The sequence below is a fragment of the Crassostrea angulata genome, chromosome 6 (genome assembly GCF_025612915.1).
Source record: "Crassostrea angulata isolate pt1a10 chromosome 6, ASM2561291v2, whole genome shotgun sequence".
Lineage (NCBI taxonomy): Eukaryota > Metazoa > Mollusca > Bivalvia > Ostreida > Ostreidae > Magallana > Magallana angulata.
In genome coordinates this window covers 59,231,838-59,251,515 of record NC_069116.1, presented here as the reverse complement: position 1 = coordinate 59,251,515, position 19,678 = coordinate 59,231,838, and the positions used below count along the sequence as shown (strand labels likewise).

The 19,678-nt window shown below is 34.0% G+C and overlaps 1 protein-coding gene across 1 annotated transcript; it reads left to right on the top strand.

Annotated features, from left to right (window-relative positions):
* The first annotated feature begins 7,003 nt into the window (after positions 1-7,003).
* Positions 7,004-15,684, top strand: LOC128188294 (transmembrane protein 272-like). The gene is made up of 5 exons (XM_052859256.1): positions 7,004-7,370; positions 9,882-9,996; positions 10,099-10,161; positions 10,581-10,781; positions 15,002-15,684. The coding sequence occupies exons 2-5, from the start codon at positions 9,900-9,902 to the stop codon at positions 15,253-15,255; spliced, it is 615 nt and encodes a 204-aa protein (XP_052715216.1). The 5' UTR covers positions 7,004-7,370; positions 9,882-9,899; the 3' UTR covers positions 15,256-15,684.
* The last annotated feature ends 3,994 nt before the right edge of the window (positions 15,685-19,678 follow it).

Below are 19,678 nucleotides of genomic sequence, written 5' to 3'. Positions count from 1 at the left end.
CGCGATCCGACACGGACAGTTACTCGGCGTAACACGCGGTTTTCACCGGTGAAAGTTTATCTTATAAAAATCTAAAATAATTTTTTGTATAGGCTACGTAAGAGAAGCCAAAAGGAAAAAAGAAATAGAAATTGCAAACGAAAAATAAATACATTGATAAATAAATAAATAGAAAATTACAACACACACACTATTTAGATGTAAACGATTATATAAAATTTTTACAGTGGATTTTTGTTGAGATCATAACAGAAAATAATCGCCGACATATTGAAAGGATTGGTCAAAGCACTAATAATCTCCTCTTTAAGTAAACAGTTTATGTTTAAGTCCATTTGGATCTGTCATATGTGAACGAAGTAGTTTAACCAATCGTAAAACCAGAACAGACGTTAGACATATTGTCATATTGTCTTCGTCTTCCGTGATCTTTTCTTACTTTCGACTAGTACCGATGGTCGGCTGATTAAATAGACAAGTTCGCAATTGCTGAATATTCACCTGTAACTTCGTGGGCATTGCTTCCATTTATCGAGGAAAAGGGTTCCGCGCCTGACCGCCGCTTATATATTAACCGATAGCCGGTAAATGTTAAACCTAATCCGTATACGGTTGATCGTAGCCGATTTGTCAAAATCGCCCCAAAGACCAGTTGACCCTCGATCGTCAGTCGGCCGACATTTAAGAAAATCCAATTGTCGATCGACCGAGCGACGACAGACATAAGAACTGTCTTCCGAAAGTCGGAAGATGATTGAGAATTGCTCGATGGACTACTAATATTGAACGACTGGTTTAACTGAAGAAATCGGCCGCCGACGCAGAAAAAAAAATTGTAACTTGGCCCGATGGACACAAAATTGGTCGGCCGACGAAAAATGAATACGACATCGTCCAAGACAACGACTGATGAACTGCCGACTGTTATCCGATTAATCCCATTTTTACCCACCCCCCTCCAAAAAAAAAAAGTCCGCCGTTGCTAGTTTTTGGAAAAATGTCTCGGGTTTTACTCTATTCAGCGATATCAAATCTAAAATATTAAAGCTGCTTGGTCCGATTTTTCCGTAATTACAGTATCAAAATTTTGTTCATACAAATCATTTATCTTAGAAAATTATGGACTTTCTCCTATTTACACCAGCAGAATCAATCTCTTTTCAAAGTTAGAAATATTCTAAGTAACTAAAAATAATTTCTCTTTGGGCAAACGAAAAAACAAACCAAAATGCATCACGGGAATGTTTAGAAAAGGAAACCGCATGGTTTTGTCGCCCGAATGATTGGGGTTATTCAACCCGCATGCTATGTATTGTAAAGAAAACAGACTTTAGAAATATTGGCGAACAAAACGTACACATGTTTATTTGTAATTTGTCTGATCATTTGTCTGACCATTCGACCTTTATTTAAAGCGATGTCAAATTCGTAATACAACCATACCCGTCTCGTCGTCAGGGGTGAAATTTATCACGAGGCGAAATAACACGGTACCTTGTAATGTCGTTTGTTTTGTTAGCAATTTTGTACGTATTTTTCATCATTGAAATATGGCATAATTGACGGGTAAAACTACTGCAATGTCTATTATTATACATACACTAAGCATAGCCATCGTTTAAAAGCGTGCATAAAATTTAATATAAAATCGGACCAAGCAGCTTTAATGAAAACAATTATACCTTCTCGATAAAAACGATAAATGCAGTTAATTTCAACTTTGGTTCATGATTTTATTATTTTCTCCCTCTCCGTAAAAAATCGAGAAGACCAAAGTTATTTTCTTACACTACATGGACTGATTTCTTTGATATGCCGTGGAGATATATAGTTTAAGCATACGATGTAAGTGCGTAAAATGCGATCAAATGCTTACAAAGTTCTAGAGGATGCATGTTTCTCGACAACAGTCTTGAAAATTGTTGATGCTGTCAGGCTTTAAAGACATCTTACAACCTCCCAAGAGCAACTGTTTATTCACACCATTTACATAAAGGACAACAATTGTCTTTAGACTTCACTGTGTTTTAAACTTTGAACCAAATTAATTTTTTTGTCTCAATCTGAGATCGGGAGCTACGCTACAGTCCTGCAGCTACTTTAGTTTTAAATCCCAAAGTTCATAGAACGTACTTTTCAATATTTTCTTTCTATAATTTTTTTTTATATTTACTAGCATCTATTTTTTTCCCTATAAAACATGCACATGTTTCATACACCGGTATATTGAATATTCTTTAAACGTTATGAGGTGATAATTTCGGTCGGGGCGTGATCAAATCTATCATAAAGCCCGTCGGGCTTTATTGGATTTGATCACGCCCCGACCTAAATTATCACCTCATAATACTCAAAGAATGATATCTTATTACTTATATTCATATAATTTTCAGCAATTGTACGATTAATTATTGGAATATAAATAATCAAACCCCACTTGCGCCCCAATTATACGTCATTTGAATTTATTGGACTGTACAGTACATAATCGATACGTAGTGTTATCACAGGTAAAGACACTGAAAAATGTAAATATTCATATTTTTAGCGCGCAGAATTAGTGAATCGGTAGATAAAGTGTCTTTCGTGATCTTGTCTAAAATTTTAGACTTCATCTTCATCAAACCACTTAGAAACCTTTTGTTTACAGGCTACATCACTTGTTCCAAGAAACGAGAGAGAGAGAGAGAGAGAGAGAGAGAGAGAGAGAGAGAGAGAGAGAGAGAGAGAGAGAGAGAGAGAGAGAGAATGTGTGATAGACTCAACTTTACGTACATTTAATTTTAAATCACTAATATAAGCTATTTATTTAATCTAGTTGTCATATATTAAATCCTTTAATCAATAAAATAATGCACAATAGCATATTATGATGAAATTCAACCAAGCAGTTTCCAGAGTCCACGTGCTATATATATATACTCAGCCCGTTAGCTGCATCACATGCTCCTTCCGTGAGTCGACAACAAAAACGTGTCGTTCCTTTGTTTTTCAAGTCCGAAGATAATAGAAGTATGATCAGCAATAACTTAGTCTTACATTGTTTGTTATGTTTGATATGATTCTTACACTGCGAACGTGAAGTTTAATTTGTATATATTCTATACGTTGAACAGAAATAAACAAACTCTCTCTCTCTCTCTATCTCTCTCTTTCTCTCTCTCTCTCTCTGAATGTATGTTTGTGCATACTAACAGTGACTGAACTACTAATGTCTTATTTGAATAAATCTTATTTCTTCTAGACTCACGGTTTAAACAACGATCTCCACACAATGACTAAAAGTTTGTATACGATTTATGACCAGGTTTATAGGTTTTATCTATACAAAGCACACGAAATTAGATTGAAAAGAAAGTGCATTGACCTATGCTCGTTCTTAATACTTGCTAGAAGTTATAATATATTATTCATCTGTTTAATTAATGAGTTTTCTTGTATATTAATGTACCGGTTGGTAAATGATTTTCTTTGTGAAATTTCCGCATTTATAAAGTTGCTAAATTGTTCTATCTACGCGCGTAGATTGTCTTAAATTACATGTACGTAGTTGTTTGTGTAATAGAAAAAATCAAGAAACTAACAAAGTAAAAGTAAGGTATTAAACAATAAAATGCTTTCTATGGTGATTCATGCGGTAAATGAAGGTGGCGACATTGCAGAAAAAAATTACATTACCCGCGTTCTTTTTCTCTGCATTGATCGCTAATTTATTGTTTATATTTACATCTTTCTAATAACAAATTAATAAATTGGTTGAAAAAAGTCAGAAAAATTAACAAAATTATTGTTACGTACATCAGTACGTTAGGTATAAGAAACAGCCAAATCGTCTCCTATTGGAATTTGATTCTGACATCACCATGATTATTTCGTGTAGTCCGGGATTTTTCTTAGGTTGCTGAAGGTTTCGACCGATCGATAAACTAGTAAGAACTGGATCGTTTATATTTCAGTTCTGTCAATTTCAACAGAGCTATGAATGTACAATCCATTTTCGTAATAAAATAGAGGGAATCATACTTGGTATATATTCATTTTCCTCTACTGGCTTTCGAGTATTTCTCAGCAGTACGGATTCCCTAACTATGTCGGGTTAGTTAATATGAAATTTTTATTCTAGACAAAGGGAATGGAAAGTTTGGAAATAAATATTAATACCAAGAAAAAAATAGAAGAAAAAAAAAAATAAGAGAAATGTTTGGTTGTGTTAAAATCAAGTTAAGCCTGTCCGTCATGTTTATAACGCCGCGTTAAAGGCTTCGTAAAATGTCGACGTTTCGTTTTAAAAAGGCGCCGTGTTTAACGTAAAATGTATCATACTTACACTAGAGTTATATGAATAAATCATATACCATTGGGTTTTGTTTATTCTTGGCTTTTGAAAATGGTAGGTATCATTAGATTTTAAAACACGGCATTTTTTGGCCAATAACGTCCCTTGTTCTTTACGTATAAAAAAAACTTGCTGATCATATAAGGAAAATGGATCCCCTGGGAGCATGTGTTACATTAAAGTTTTAAAATTCAGAGAATTTAAATCTATCTATAACAATTTAAATTGTTATAGATAGTTTTAAATTCTCTGAATTTTAAAACTTTAAATTGTTATAGATAGTTTTAAATTCTCTGAATTTTAAAACTTTAATGTAACACATGTAATAAATGGAAGTGAAAATAAAGATACTATTGTCTGAGTATTGAGCAGCTAAAGAGCTAAAGGCATACTACGCACTCCCAATTCTTCACCCGGATTAGAATTTTCCTGATTTTGAGAATTTTTTTCTTTTTGCTTGCGAAGAATTTTTGAATGATGTTGCCACGCCCCCTTTTAAAAAACATTCCTGGAAATAACCGTAAATATACTGAATAAAATAAATGTGAGCATTCATCCAAATGAGAGCAATAAGTTATAGTTGTTTCCTATCTTTGAAGAAATGTCCTTATTCGTTAGCTCTGCAAGATTTTGAGAAGATTTTGGTATTTATATTTTAGCAGTTTTACAATAACTACTTAGAGTAATTTCCCCTTATTGTGACGTCAAAGTTCACGTCGGTCAAGTGTCGTCTGTCTCTTTGAAAACATCCTAAAAAAAATAACTCCGCGAAATATACTGTTTTGTTTACTCAAAAGCATTATGTTCTTGAAATTACATAATTTATCTGTTTCTCAAAAGTTTTACTTTGATTCTCGCGAGATGGTATCCAGTCTAGTGAGATCGGCCGACATTGAGGAATTGCATTGTGGGTCGAAATTTACTGACTCCGAAAAATTCTGTCGGATCAATGTGTAAGAAATCCATTGTGACGTCACTCGAAAGGACGATAACTCTGTTAGTCTTATGTAATGGAATTTGCGTTGTGTCGGCAGTATATTTACAGTGCATGTACATAGTCTTTTATCTTGTTCTCGTGAGAGTGTGAAATGGGAAACCATAATTACAGGGAACTACTGGGACGAATAAAACAAGGCATTACTGGTCCGATTTACTGACACCAAAAAAATCCGTTGAATGAATGTGCAAATAGTCCGAATTTTCTATTCACACACGCCTTGCCGGTAGAGCTCGCTTCGCGCCGGCGCTGCGCGCCGGCGAGCTGCGCTCGCTATAAATTTAACATTGAAGTCTGTGGAAAAACTTCATTTTTTCAAATTTTTCAAATATACCTTAAGTTATTAGTTATTTTCTTACAAATTTCTTGGTATTAAGTTGCATAAGCTTTCCTTTTCTTATAAAATGCCCCCCCCCCCCCAAAAAAAAAGTCATAACTTACCATACATTTCATTTGCGTCGGAACGGGGTGGGGGCTGGGGGTGGGGGTTAATTCTTTAACTTTAGTCATATCGCAGGTTAATCTTAAATTTGAGATGCAATTTTCTTTGTTTAGAAAAATTATATATATTTCTAGTAATGGCAAATATATGGCGTACCTTGTATTGCAAAATGGGACAAAAATTCCCTTTAAATTACTTTTAATTTTTAAGGAAGTGAAGGGTATCTCTATATGCGACCCATAACGGTATTCGATTATAAGAATTATTAAAACTCCGTAAACTTATGACAATAATCCGCGAGGTCTGGAGTCGGTGGTACGAGCGCCGTGATCCTGGACCTCTTTAGCTAGAGAGTTCCCCATTAAAACCAGCAACTTATCGATACAACTATGGACAACAACTGCTCCAGCCATCACGAACAATACAGACGGAGTTATATATAAAATAACGGCCATAATATTTTAAAATAAAAAATAAAATAATAAACCTGTAAATATTTAAAAGTACTTTTATATTAACGTTCCGCTTAATAAATTCAAAAACCGCAATGACATAGTATTGATGTCCGGGTTTTCCAGAAATTTTCTCATTATATTATTACATTTCTATTTTTTCTTCTTCAGGAAGTACACTGCATGTGTGGATCAGAGAAGGAGGGAGGGGTCCGGATCCTCTCCCCTGGAGAATTTAAATTTCTTAAATTTGCACGTAATGTTTTAAACATTTCTAATTTTTTTTTCAGGAAGTACGGGTGGGTACGGGGGGTCCAGACCCTTTTCCCAGGAAAATTCAAATTTATTAGATTTACACAGTTAAATCACCGAAAAAAAACCTCAGGATCCGCTCACGCACAAGTTCTTGTCTACAAAGAGGGCAAAATATTCATTCCATTTTTTAACTTGCCTAAAAACCAAATTACATGTACATGTAACAATAGAAGGCATACTGTATTATCTATAATTCACTTTTTGTATGAATGCCAGTGTAAATGGGGGTGTATGGAAAATCTGGCGACTTGGTCGGTTCACTATTCATTTCGATAGTATAAACAGTACATGTTATTTGAGTTTATGACGATAAATTAAAATAATCAAAATGTCTATCTCATTCTAGACATGTAATTTTCCTTTATTACAGAAACATACTCTCAGAAGAAAGAATAAGCAAACATATACCATCTTGTTATGAATAACTTAGTGTGATTGCAGAATATAAAGTGTTTCTATTAAATTACAAACATACGGGAAATACCCCATCCCCCAAAAAAACCCCATATATTTTATGATGCACAGAAATAGACCGAACGAATTGTGTCAAAAGATGCGAGGGAAGCCGGTAAATAAGTCCGATGTCGCAATCGCTTTGTGTGCCGTAAATTGTTTTACATTTTGAAGGTATTTTCTGTACTTATAAATCAACAAGCCAGGCCCACCTACTGAAAAAAAAATATAGGGCGTTACGGTCGAGAGGCTGTTGCATATGCAATTTGTGTATTTTTCCAACCATCTATATATCATAAACATTAAAACTAAAACGGATCTAAACGACAGTCAATACAAACGTAATTCACGGACAGATCAGGTGAACTTTAACAGGTAAGCGATCATGGCACACGATTGACTATGGTTTACCTGTTATTGATAAGCATACAGAAGTTGAATTAGAAATATTAAATAGATTAAGTAAAGTGTTTTCACCATTCAAATAGTTTTATATTTAGAGTTAATTAGGGCAATAGAAGTACTGGTAGCTACCGATTCGGTGCAAAATGTGGTCTTACGAAGTACTAAAACCGTATAAAGTACTTTGCATCTTTCGGTGATCTATATTAATAATGGTGGTTCTGAGTTATCTATCGGAAATAGTAATAAAATGATAGCAACAACCTTTCAGGAAAAAATGAAACACCATGTAAAAATATTTCCTCTTAATTAAAACAAATGAGAACAGGGAATAGCAGTATCTCAAGCATAGGATATCTCGGATCCCCGGCTTATCTAAGCATTCAATGCTTATATTTATATTCATACTGATGTCTATTTGTAATATATGTGTATCGTTGATATAAAACCATTATTTTTACATCCAGTGATTAACATCTTTCATGTATTAAGTTCACTTCCGCGACTGAATAGAAACTTTGTAGAGAAAAACTTTTTTTTAAGAAGTAGATATAATTTATTGATTATTTTCTAAAGTACATATCAAATAGGTTATGTAAGGTAAAACGTTTCATTTAATCTTAAGAATATATATATACTCCAAACACGTGATGACGTTTATATTTGTGCTCATGACGCATGAATTAGCAAAATGTATTCACAGAAAAAAATGGATTTCCCAGATTTCCAATGGAAACATAAGGGGAAATGTAAACTGAATGTAAATATAGAGAATTGAAGTCGCAGATTTCCAATGCAAACATAGGGGGAAAGTACACTGAATGTACAATTATATCTCAGTCCTTTGCCGATCCCGGAAGTATTCAGTTACAACCCAGCGAATGCGTTCGGAATGCTTTCTCTATCGTTGCTAAGTATGTAATAATCCAGAGGTGCTCGAATAAAAGTTCACGAGGCTTCCTCGAGATTTGTTCTGTGAAATTTCGAGCGGAAGTATAAGTGTTCGGATAATATTCTCAAAATACGTAAGTACTGGTCGTTTTTCATACCACATCCTACTTTGATTTATGTTTAAACATGAAAATATATATGTCTTATTTTATCATCTAGTGGTTATTTAAACTAAACGATGATATTCAGAACAGAGTTATTTGTTCGTGTTCAACCACTCTACATGTGGTTGAAAATATAAACATTGGGTTACTTAATAAAATCATAGCCAGGTTTGATGCTTTTGGTGTGCATTACCATGCTTTTCAAAATGAGTGGATGTCTGTTTTGAATTAAAACTTATAGTCTATCCAAAGATATTTATTCTGCATATTTAAACGAATTTTAATAAAAATACACATACTGTGAAAGAAGTACAATTGAAATCGGTGAAAGGGAAAATTTCCGAGATAACTTCATTCACATATTATCATTTTTTCCTCATAAAAATTCACAGAAAAGAAAACAGATTTCCAAAGGAGATTCATAATGAGGAATGTTTACATCGTTTCTCCATTCGGAAGTCACTAGGAATACCTCACATAATTTTTCAACGTTATCATCCGGGCTTTATTATGGCGGATGCAATGCAAAATCCCAGTGTCATTCTATTTTTAGCCATGTTTTGTAACCTGACAACCTAGATGGGGCGTTTCAAAAAGGAAATCTTGGGATTTTTTCATACTATTGAATGAACATCGTCTGAATCAAGATGTATTTATAAATATCGAATAATCTAAAATAATATGCGGCAAAAATATCTTGGGACAGACTATAGTATATCGAGCCAAATTCAAGAAACATTCTGCCTAAAATAGTATAGTTTGTTTCACTATTGATGCTATTACTAGGTCAGGCGCGGATCGAGAATTAATCCTGAGGGGGGATCGCTAATAAGCATGATAATTGTTGCAAGAGCAGAAAAAACTATATATTTTCTATTGTCACATTTATTTCAAGAACTCATTTTATCCACCAAATAATGGAGATAAAGTTTAAAATCAATAAACGTCTGGATTTTATATTTGAATACAAGTACCTAGATTCTAGGAAATAGACTATAAACACGAGGCATGATTTTTATTTCGAAACTGAAAGGGGTCAAATAAAACCACGTGGTCTAAATTTAAATAACCATAACATTCGCAGGGGTGTGTTAGCAATGAATTAAACACGTCTTGTTATATATCGTCAGAACCCCCCCCCCCCCCCCCCAAAAAGAAAAAATAATAATAACAGCATGGATAGAAAAATTAATCGATCACATAGAGGGCTCCCATTCAGCAATATTTTAAAGATGGTTATGGGTTGTCATACTCGAGCTTTATTTATATGGCCAGTCTGATTAAAATCACCCCCAACCCCTAACCCTCCCCCCCCCTAGCTCCCGAATTCTGATGGTCGCGACCAAGAGGGTTAAGATGCTAGGGTTAGGTTTGATTTTATTCCGCCTGGAAGATGGTTATATGGACCTATCCTTTATGATTACTTTAGTAGGTGACTATTCCAGCAATGTCTTCTATTTATGGACAAGTCAAGTTTGCCAAGGAAAATTCTGATGGCAATATCAGCTTCCTCGCTTCAATCGTTGCTATTTTTTGTGCCTCAAGTAAGTTCAAATTATCGAATTTGATAAAAATCAGTAAATTTCATTATTTACCAAGCTAGGGAGTTACCTTAATACCCATGTCCCCTCTCTTTTGTTTTTCAGCGGTGGTGATTGTGTTGTTGGTGATTGTCGGGCTTGTCCTGCCCATTGCTCCCATCGTCATTGGTCAGTATAGGGTTTTCAAACTTGTTAATGTTGTTTTATAATGAGATTTTGAAATAAATTATCAGATCAACATTTGCTCATAAACATGTCATTTAGTTTTGTACATGTATTTTTTTTTATTGATTTGTTTTGAAATTTCGTGGTGCAAAGGAATTTATTTAAGCGCGTACACATCATACGCTGTAGATTCCTCATTTTAGGCGAGCATTCATTCCGCCAGTCAACTAATTGTATCATATCGCAAAATATGAAATCAGTTTTATCATAATTTGATAAGTAAACAACTGCAAGAAATTTTAAAACCAAGTTGCGATATTCGCGATTTACGCGGAATTAAGTACTCGCCTAAAATAAGGAATATACAGTATCCTATCACAGTAGATTCCTTATAATGACTTAATTTAGTATCTTTATTTCAGGAGCTTTGTACCTGGACGATTGTCCATTGGAAAAATACATTCCGATTTACCTGGTGGTTACTGGTTCGATGTCGATGTTGTATTGTTGTTGTGGACGCTGTTGCGAAAGAAAACAGGAAGAGGAGGGGTCATTCATTGACAATGTGAAGGCCAACGTTTCCCGATTCTGCGCACTATGTGTGACTGCATGGTTTATTGCTGGTAAGATCATTTAACGATCTTGGTTCATCACGGTTAGTTTATATTTGAAAATGTTTAGTCACAGGTGCATGAGAACAGGACAGGACCGCCCCCATCCCCAAGTAATGACCTCTGGGTCATTACTCTTTTTCTAAAAGTTAAATTATCCTTTATGGGAGTTGATTTTAATCAACTTTCCTATGCAGTTACTCTGGCAAACCTAAACTGAAACAGTGTTTGGACCTAAGCACAAATCATCACCGCGGACAAGACTTGGTTCTTGAAAATAATCGATAGATTCGATGTAATGTATGCTGACGCATTATTTTTTAAGGAAACATATTGATAAATACCTTGAAAATAGTCAGATTTTTAGTAGTACGAATAATTTAGATATTATTTGCAGTCGTATGTGGCTTGTATACCTAAGACTCCAACTTCTCAATATTTCAATCTTTTCAAGGTCAATTTCAGAAAAAGTGGGGGGGGGGGCTGAACCCTCTATTATGCTATGTGCCTAATGGTTAACCCCCCCCCCCCCCCCCGGTTCCGACGCCTATGCTACGCCAGAGTTCAACAAAGTCTCGTTCAACCATCGGCTGCCTCCGAAAAGCTCCGACAAGCAGAGAGTCAAGCTATCACGTGATCTCTCGCATGTCGGAGATTACGGAGACAGCCGAGCATCTGGTTGAATGAGACTTGAGTTCATTATTGTTTGGATCCATACAATTTTTGAAATATTTCGATTACTTAACGTTAGTTTGATGGAATCGATTCTATTTTAGATATTACACAACATGATTCGTACGGTGTTTTCTCAAAATTCTTTGTCGGAAAAGTCCGAGAATTCAAATATAAAAATGTGCGTAATCAAATACAGATTATAAAGTACTTGCCAAGCAAACTAACATATCGTTGATTTTAAAATAAAAAATAATCGATAAAATCAACCCCCGTCAGTACTTAAGTACTTTGATTTAACAAATTTCCAATCTAAAAGTGATTTATATCTTCATTATGAAAAACGTCGTAAAACAAAAATTAATTCGTCCACACAACAGCACTCCTGAATCTATGGTGGCATATCTTTGCCCCTTGCGTGCAAGTTATTTTTCTATCAAATATGTCGACATGCAAGATAAATATGTTGACATGATAGTTATGTCAACATAACTGTGTTTTGTGATTTTAATGCAGTTAAAAAGCGTTCTGTATCATCAAAAATTGGAGGAAAGTATATTGTATGCACCTGGATTTCACTGGCCTAATCTGAATTTCTTCCCTTTTTAAGCATCTCTTATTGTGACAAATGCTGTACATTTGTTTTTAAACATTAAAACGAACTTTGATTAATATAGCATATGAGACAGATTAAAATAAAGGGTTTTATTGTTTTATGTGACACAATTACTTATTTACTCGTATGTTATTTTCCAAGTTGTCTTTGATTGTAAAACAATTCTTTAAACCTCTTTAAATTATAATAAAAACACCTTTAATCTAATGTCTACAATCAGAACAAGATTTTCCGTTTTTTTTCGATGAGAGCTTGCGAAGAGAAGTGGATGTAGGCTATGCCTGTCCACTTTTCAAAAGAGAATAGGCTATGCCTGTCCACTTCTCAAAAGAGAATATCGTCCACCTTGCTCTAAATCTGAATGGTTTAACGTTTTGAAAACATGTGCAGTCATTAACAACTACTAACAGCAACCTAATAATTATGGGTGTTTTTTAATGTTGATGAAATCTGAAAAAAGTTATGGAAATGCATGGGCTGTCTCAAATAATAAAAGAGGCCACTAGATTAACAAAAGATTCCAGCACCTTCATTGACCATATTTATGTGTCCGAACCTGGGGATATGTGCAAATCCAACGTAATACGTATGGGTATAAGTGACCACCATTTAGTTAATGCGGTGCGAGGGAAAATGTGAAGCATAGGACATGAAATTGGTAAATAGTTTGATTCCTCTTTACCAGATGTTGAACCTCTTAAACCACCAGGTTCATTTAAAATTCCAGAAATTACAATTGAGTTTATTGCAAATTAAATTATCAAAATGGCAGCATCAAAGGCCATAGGTATTGATGGATTGTCGGTAAAACTTTTATAGTTGTCATTTAATCATATTGGTGATATTTTACATTTTATTAGCTCACCTGAGATGAAAGCTTTAGTGAGCTTTTCTGATCACTTTTTGTCCGGCGTCCGTCTGTCCGTCCGTCGGTCTGTAAACTTTTCAAATTTTCGACTTCTTCTCCAGAACCACTGGGCCAATTTCAACTAAACTTGGCACAAAGCATCATAGAGTAAAGGGGATTCAAGTTTTTTTAAAATGAAGGGCCACACTTTCTTCAAGGCGAGATAATGAGGATTTATTGAAAATTTGTTGATATTTTTCAAAAATCTTCTTCCCAGACACCATTTGGCCAAAAAAGCTGAAACTTATGTGGAAGCATCCTCTGATAGTGTAGATGCAAGTTGTTTAAATCATGGTCCCCGGGGGTAAGGTGGGGCCACAATGGGGGATCAAAGTTTTACATAGAATATATAGAGTAAATCTTTAAAAATATTCTTCTCAGAAACCAATCATCAAGGAAAGCTGAAACTTGTGTGGAAGCTTCGTCATGTAGTGTAGATTTAAAGTTGTGAAAATCATGACTCCAAGGGTTTGGTTGGGGCCACAATGGGGGGTCGTACTTTTACATAGGAATATATGGTGTAAATCTTTCAAAATTTATTTCTCAAAAACCATTTGGCCAGAAAAGCTGAAAGTTGTGTGGAAGCATCATCAGAGGGTGTAGATTCAAATTTGTACAAATTTGTACAAATCATTGTCTCAAGGGATAAGATGGGGGCAACAATAGCTTAACCTAAGAACGGTATTGGCTGCGCCGCGTAGTAATACATAGCATGTGCTACATAAATTATGATAGTGTTGTTTTAATGGATACAATGGAGGGTAGAAGTTTTACATAGGAATATATAGAATAAATCTTCAAAAATCTTCTTCTCAGAAACTAATCAGCCAGGAAAGCAGAAACTTGTGTGGAAATGTCCTCAGGTAGTGTAGAATCAACGTTGTGAAAATCATGACCTCTGGGGAAAGGTTGGGGCCACAATGGGGGGGGGGGTGTCAAAGTTTAACAGGAATATATATATTAAATCTTTAAAAATCTTAGAAACTAATCAGCCAGGAAAGCAGAAACTTGTGTGAAAGCATCCTCAGGTAGTGTTTATTCAAAGTTGTGAAAATCATGACCTCTGGGGGTAGGGTGGTGCACAATGGTGGGTCGAAGTTTTACATAGGAATATATAGAGTCAATCTTTAAAAATTTTCTTCTCAGAAACTAATCAGCCAGAAAAGCTAAAACTCGTTGGGAAAATCCTGAGGTAGTGTAGATTCAAAGATGTGAAAATAATGTTAACTGGGGGTTGGATGGGGCCACTTTGGGGGTGTTAAAGTTTTACATAGGAATATATATATATTAAATCTTTAAAAATCTTCTTCTCAGAAACTAATCGGCCAGGAAAGCTGAAACTTGTGTTAAAGTATCCTCAGGTAGTGTAGATTCAAAGTTAAGAAAATAATGACACTCAGCCAAATGATTCTTTATAATAAGACTTTGGTCCCAGGACTATTCTTCGGCCTCACAAGAAGGTTTAGAGTTTGTTGTAGGTTTATATCCCATATATAAACAATTGTTATGGATCGTTTTGAGAACTTCAGTACTCAACATGTGATATGACTATAAAATCATCGTGTTAGAAAAGGGACTTATGATTATTAACATAAGAATATCCAGGGGGAAATGGATTTTATTTATACAGGATCTACATGTATTATTGTACATTGTCCAGATAGTTTGTATTACGACCCATTAAGCTGATTTTATCATACCTTATTGTTCCTCAGGTGAGCGATGTGGCCCATGGGCCTCTTGTTATTAATGTTTTACTTATTAAAATGTTTCATTGTTAGAAGGATCGATATTTCAACATTATTGATGTAACTTTTTTTTTTTTTTTTAAAAACTCTATGCCCCAATCTGCCGTTGGCAAGATGAAACTTTAAATGTTAATTAAATTGGTCAAAATTTTCAAATCTATCATTTTCAGCCTGTTTCATATTTTATGTTTTAGTTAGTTTTGAAACCCTTCACACACATGCTGTGGTGTTTGATTCCGAATTAGATAAGATACATCTTTCTGCAAATGCTATTTCAATTTCTTTGTAGGAAACGTGTGGGTCTTCTCTTCCTATGGGGACCTGAGCACAGACCCCGCCTCCGGGAATTACTGTCATCCGATCGCCTTTAACTTTGCGTTCTGGTATATCATTGTCATGTACAGTCTGTGCGTTTTCTTCATTCTGTTGGTCGGCTGTTGTTTTTGCGCGGCCGCCTGTACTATTGCTTGTACAGAACGAGAGGAGGCGCCACAAAATCACGCACAGGTGTCGGTGATTGCAGGAGTAAAATATAACGTGTGATAATGGTTATAACCAAGGACAATAATTTTTCGTAAAGTTAAATACAATATACATCTTTATACATTTTTGGATGTCTTTTGGCGTAGCGCAATGTTCTTGACTTAAATGTAATATGTAAGTTGTGAGTTTGAAATCTGCTGAGACTTTTTTAATAATCTTTTTTTTTTATATACATTTTAAAAGAATCTCTAAAATGCATTGGATAGTCAAACTTTGTACAGTGTAAGTTTTTAAAATGGGGATTAACTTTCATAAATATTTAACCCTATCCATATTGTTTTCTTCAGGTTTCCCAAACCACAACAATTAAACGTTTTATTTCTCCATTTTATTTGGTATAACTATAATTCTTATCATATATTAAGCTTTTATTTATTTCTTTACTGATTAATTATATTTTTTTTTGTTCCCGCCATTTTTCTCAGCTTTTTTAACCATTGTTCGGATGCTGTTTTTAAGTCTATAGTCTCTCTCTCTCCAGAGTTACTTCCATCAGTTTTTGACAATTTTTGTCGTCTTTGATTGTTTTATTTGCATAATAAAAAAGAAATGTCGTCGCATCAGTATGATAATTTATTTTTATTTTGAAATTAATGATTTACTTTTTATGTAACATATGGATATGAAAAAGGGTTGGTTTTTTTTTTAGGTCTGTGTTAATAGTATTGTTAAATAAAAAAAGATTGATAATTTTTTGTAGCGTTACATCTTTTTAAGTTGTTACGAATCACAATCAATAATATTGTGTAATTTATGTTACAAATATAGTACATGAACTCTCTTGATACATGTTTTTTTTGTACTTTTTATTTTTAACAACCATTCGTTTATATCGTCAAAATGTGGATTTTTAATGACCGATTCATGAGCCGTTATTGACTTGTTTGTGATTTCTCTTACAAACAATACCTTTTGTAGCGTTTGGGATGTAGAGATATACATTATGACGTTAAATGTAGCCTTTTGAATCAAGTACCAATTGTTACCCAGTTCTGTCTTACATCAGTATACCACATTTCACCACACAGTTCTACTCTTAATGTTGCTAATAAATTGCTTTGGTAAAAGACTAAATATAACGTCAGGTTTGAAACAAATTTTAACTAAAATTACCACCCACACAATTCGAATTCAGTTTTGTCAAAGACTGAATTGGTTTGGTTTAATTCTTAAAGATGTCTTGTCGACGTCCGGCTCAACCATTACTAATAATTAATCAGTCTTAAGTTCAGTCAAACCCTTCTTATTAGAGTTTATACCTTTTGTAAAATTTCCTTTGAAATATAAAATTTAAAATGTCTTATTAGCATTAAAACTTATTAACCATACATTTCAGACTGAAAACCCAAGTTAACGTTTGAGATCACATTAAGATTGACTCTCACGCAGTTTGGGTTTTATCTCCAGAGACCGGGTTGGTTTGAGTTTAATTCTTAGTTTAAAATGGATGAAATTAAAATTTTCCATTTGAATATAAAATCTACAATAATCTGAAAATACATAGTCTTGGATTAGACAATATAATCTCTAGTTTTTTGCAATACTTAGGTGTTGGATAGAGTTTACTTTAACCATTGATAATTGACCACAGCGTTTCTGAATATTCATGTTTCTTTAATTACCGTCTTCCAAGGAAGACGGTATAAAGAGTTGAAATAATTTACAGTCTCCGGGCTGTGCACTTCCTCTCTTTTGTGATTGGTAGAAAATACATGATATGAAAATTTACATTTATTTCATTGGTTGATATACTGTTCGGCACAAGGGAGATAATTTTCTGATGATCGATTTTACGTACGACTTAACAATTTTCGTAAAAAAAAGAGAAAACGAAAGAACAATAAAAATGGCTCTTACTGAAACTCAGGCTTTCATTTCCCTGTTAACTAGTTGAAAGCAATATTCTGTAACATCTCTTGAAATAATTTGTTCTTTTCTTTTCTTTTGTTTTTATTATACAAATACCAATGAAATTTGATACGGTATGGCTAATATCAGTAAACAAGTTTGTATATTAGATACGGTGAAACTAATATCAGTAAAAAAAATATCAGTAAAAATAAGTGATACTGAATGCAATTGTATTAACTTTGATTTTGCTAGAGTGATACAATCCTTCCTAAGATCTCTTTTTACCTACTGCAGTCGATTTCAAATAAATAACACGCTGTTAACAATTTTGAACAAACAATTTTTAAGCACGCACGCTTAAAAGGCACATATTTAAAAAAAAAAAAGTTCGGCACGCTATTGCATGGAGAAGAAGGCGACATTTATATAAAAAAAAATAATTAAATTGTCTTTGATATCTTATTGCTGTTAAATATTTGCTCTAAAGACGGTAAGCTTTTTTTAAAAGCTAAACTTGTAGTTCTACATCATCGGCCTCTACCTACACATTTAATGTACTCCATGTTTAGATAAGCAAGTGATTAACACGACCATTTCCTACTTATATTGTTATTATTTCTAATATGTAATATATGTGTAATATTGAAGAGCAGTTTGAATTTTTAAAAGACTTTTTGGGATATTCAGATGTATTATATATATATATATATATATATATATATATATATATATATATATATATATATATATATATATATATATATATAAAGCACTAAAAATAACCAACGACACGAACAATAAAGTAAAATATTGTCAAATTTTCGGGACAACCCGTCCCTTCTTCAGGACAACAAAATAAAAACTACATAAGAAAGAAGAAAAACATCTACAAAACTAGCACTAAACTAAACTAAATAATATATAAAAACTAGATAATGTTTAAACACCGGATCAAAACGTGGCAGCTACATCTTTATATTTAAGAATTCGAGCCCGAGAAGGGCTCGAATTCTTAAATATAAAGATGTAGCTGCCACGTTCAAGTTCATGCATTTTCACACGAGTTGTCTACCAACTCGGCATAGTATAAAATACTATTTTAGTGCCTAAACCAATCCACATGTATCAATGTATATTGCGTATTTAACGGTATTACTTTATCTAAGAATGTATGGGGAAGGTGCCGAGTCGGTTGGTTCCCTCTTTATTTCGAAAGTGTAAAAAGTAATTTGAAATTATGGCTATTGGTTTAAATGTCTATCTTATTCTTTACATGATATTCCCATTAAAAAAGAAGCAGAAATATGAATATGCATAATTGAAAGTTTTACAGGGGCAACTTTTCTAGTAAATTCCATACATTTGAATCCCCGACCCCCCCCCCCCCAAAAAAAAAATTACCCATTCTACACATACCAAAAACATAATTAGACAGTAAACTGCTTGTATTCAAGTACACAGTACTAAAGTTATTTTTGATCTGCAGATGAATCAGACATGCTCAAAATTGCTTTCCCAGGTGGGTCACTTGTGGGGTGTGAGGTAAGGTGTAAGGAGACCAAGTAAATAAGCCCGATTACGCAATCGCTTTCTGCGTCGTAAATTGTTTTAAATTTTCAAGGTATCTTCGTCCACTAAAAATCAACAAGCAAGCCCACCTTATTGAAAACAAAAAGTAAACAAGAAACCCATGGGTCACATCGCTCACCTGAGAAAAAATAGCCACAATAAAATCAGCTTTATGGAAACATCTGGACAGTGTAGAATATTAGATCCTGTACATATTAACGATTTATATATTTTTTCAGACATTTTTATGTAAAACATTGAACCTTTATTGTAACAAGATGATTTTAAAATCATATCACATACAAAGCATTGCAGTTCTCAATAAGATCTTAAACATCTGTTTATAAAACATATATGTAAATCAACATCAAACTTTGAACCTCTTGTACTATGGGCAAGCCCCCCCCCCCCCCCCCCCCCCCGCGTGCTAAGAAAATATCTCTATTAGAAAGTATTGGATGCACCTTTTCTCTTTAAGTGACCTTGAACTTGCACAAATGATCAAAGCTCAATCAAGATCAGGACATATTTACAGACACAAACAATCTTTGTTTCAAATTTAGCTTCTAATCATTTTCCATTACAAGATATGGCCTAGGCAGTTTTGAAAACAATGACCTTGAACCTGCCTTACCGGGTCAAGTTTATGACATATCATCAGGTCATAAGCATTCATAATGTGAAGTAGGAACTTCTAATGTTTCTCCATAAGAAAGGTTTAAAGCAGGTACAAATTTAGCACTTCTCCTTCTACTGGCCTTGAACTTGCTCAAATGATTTTGAGTTAAAATTATGGCACACCTTCAGGTCATAAGCAATGTTTGTGTGAAGAAGGTTCTTTTGATGTTTCTCTATAAGAAAGATATGGACCGGACAAGATTGCACGAACAGACAGACAGACAGACAGACAGACAAAAAGTGATCAGAATAACATATTTGAGCTTTCTGCTCAGGTGAGCTAAAAAGGCGTTACGCTTGAAAGGTTGTGAAATATGCTATTTGT

Coding starts and splice junctions, on each gene's coding strand:
- LOC128188294 (XM_052859256.1), top strand. CDS start 9,900: ATGTCTTCTATTTATGGACAAGTCAAGTTTGCCAAGGAAAATTCTGAT. Junction 9,997..10,098: donor TGCTATTTTTTGTGCCTCAA/GTAAGTTCAAAT, acceptor TTTGTTTTTCAG/CGGTGGTGATTGTGTTGTTG. Junction 10,782..15,001: donor GACTGCATGGTTTATTGCTG/GTAAGATCATTT, acceptor ATTTCTTTGTAG/GAAACGTGTGGGTCTTCTCT.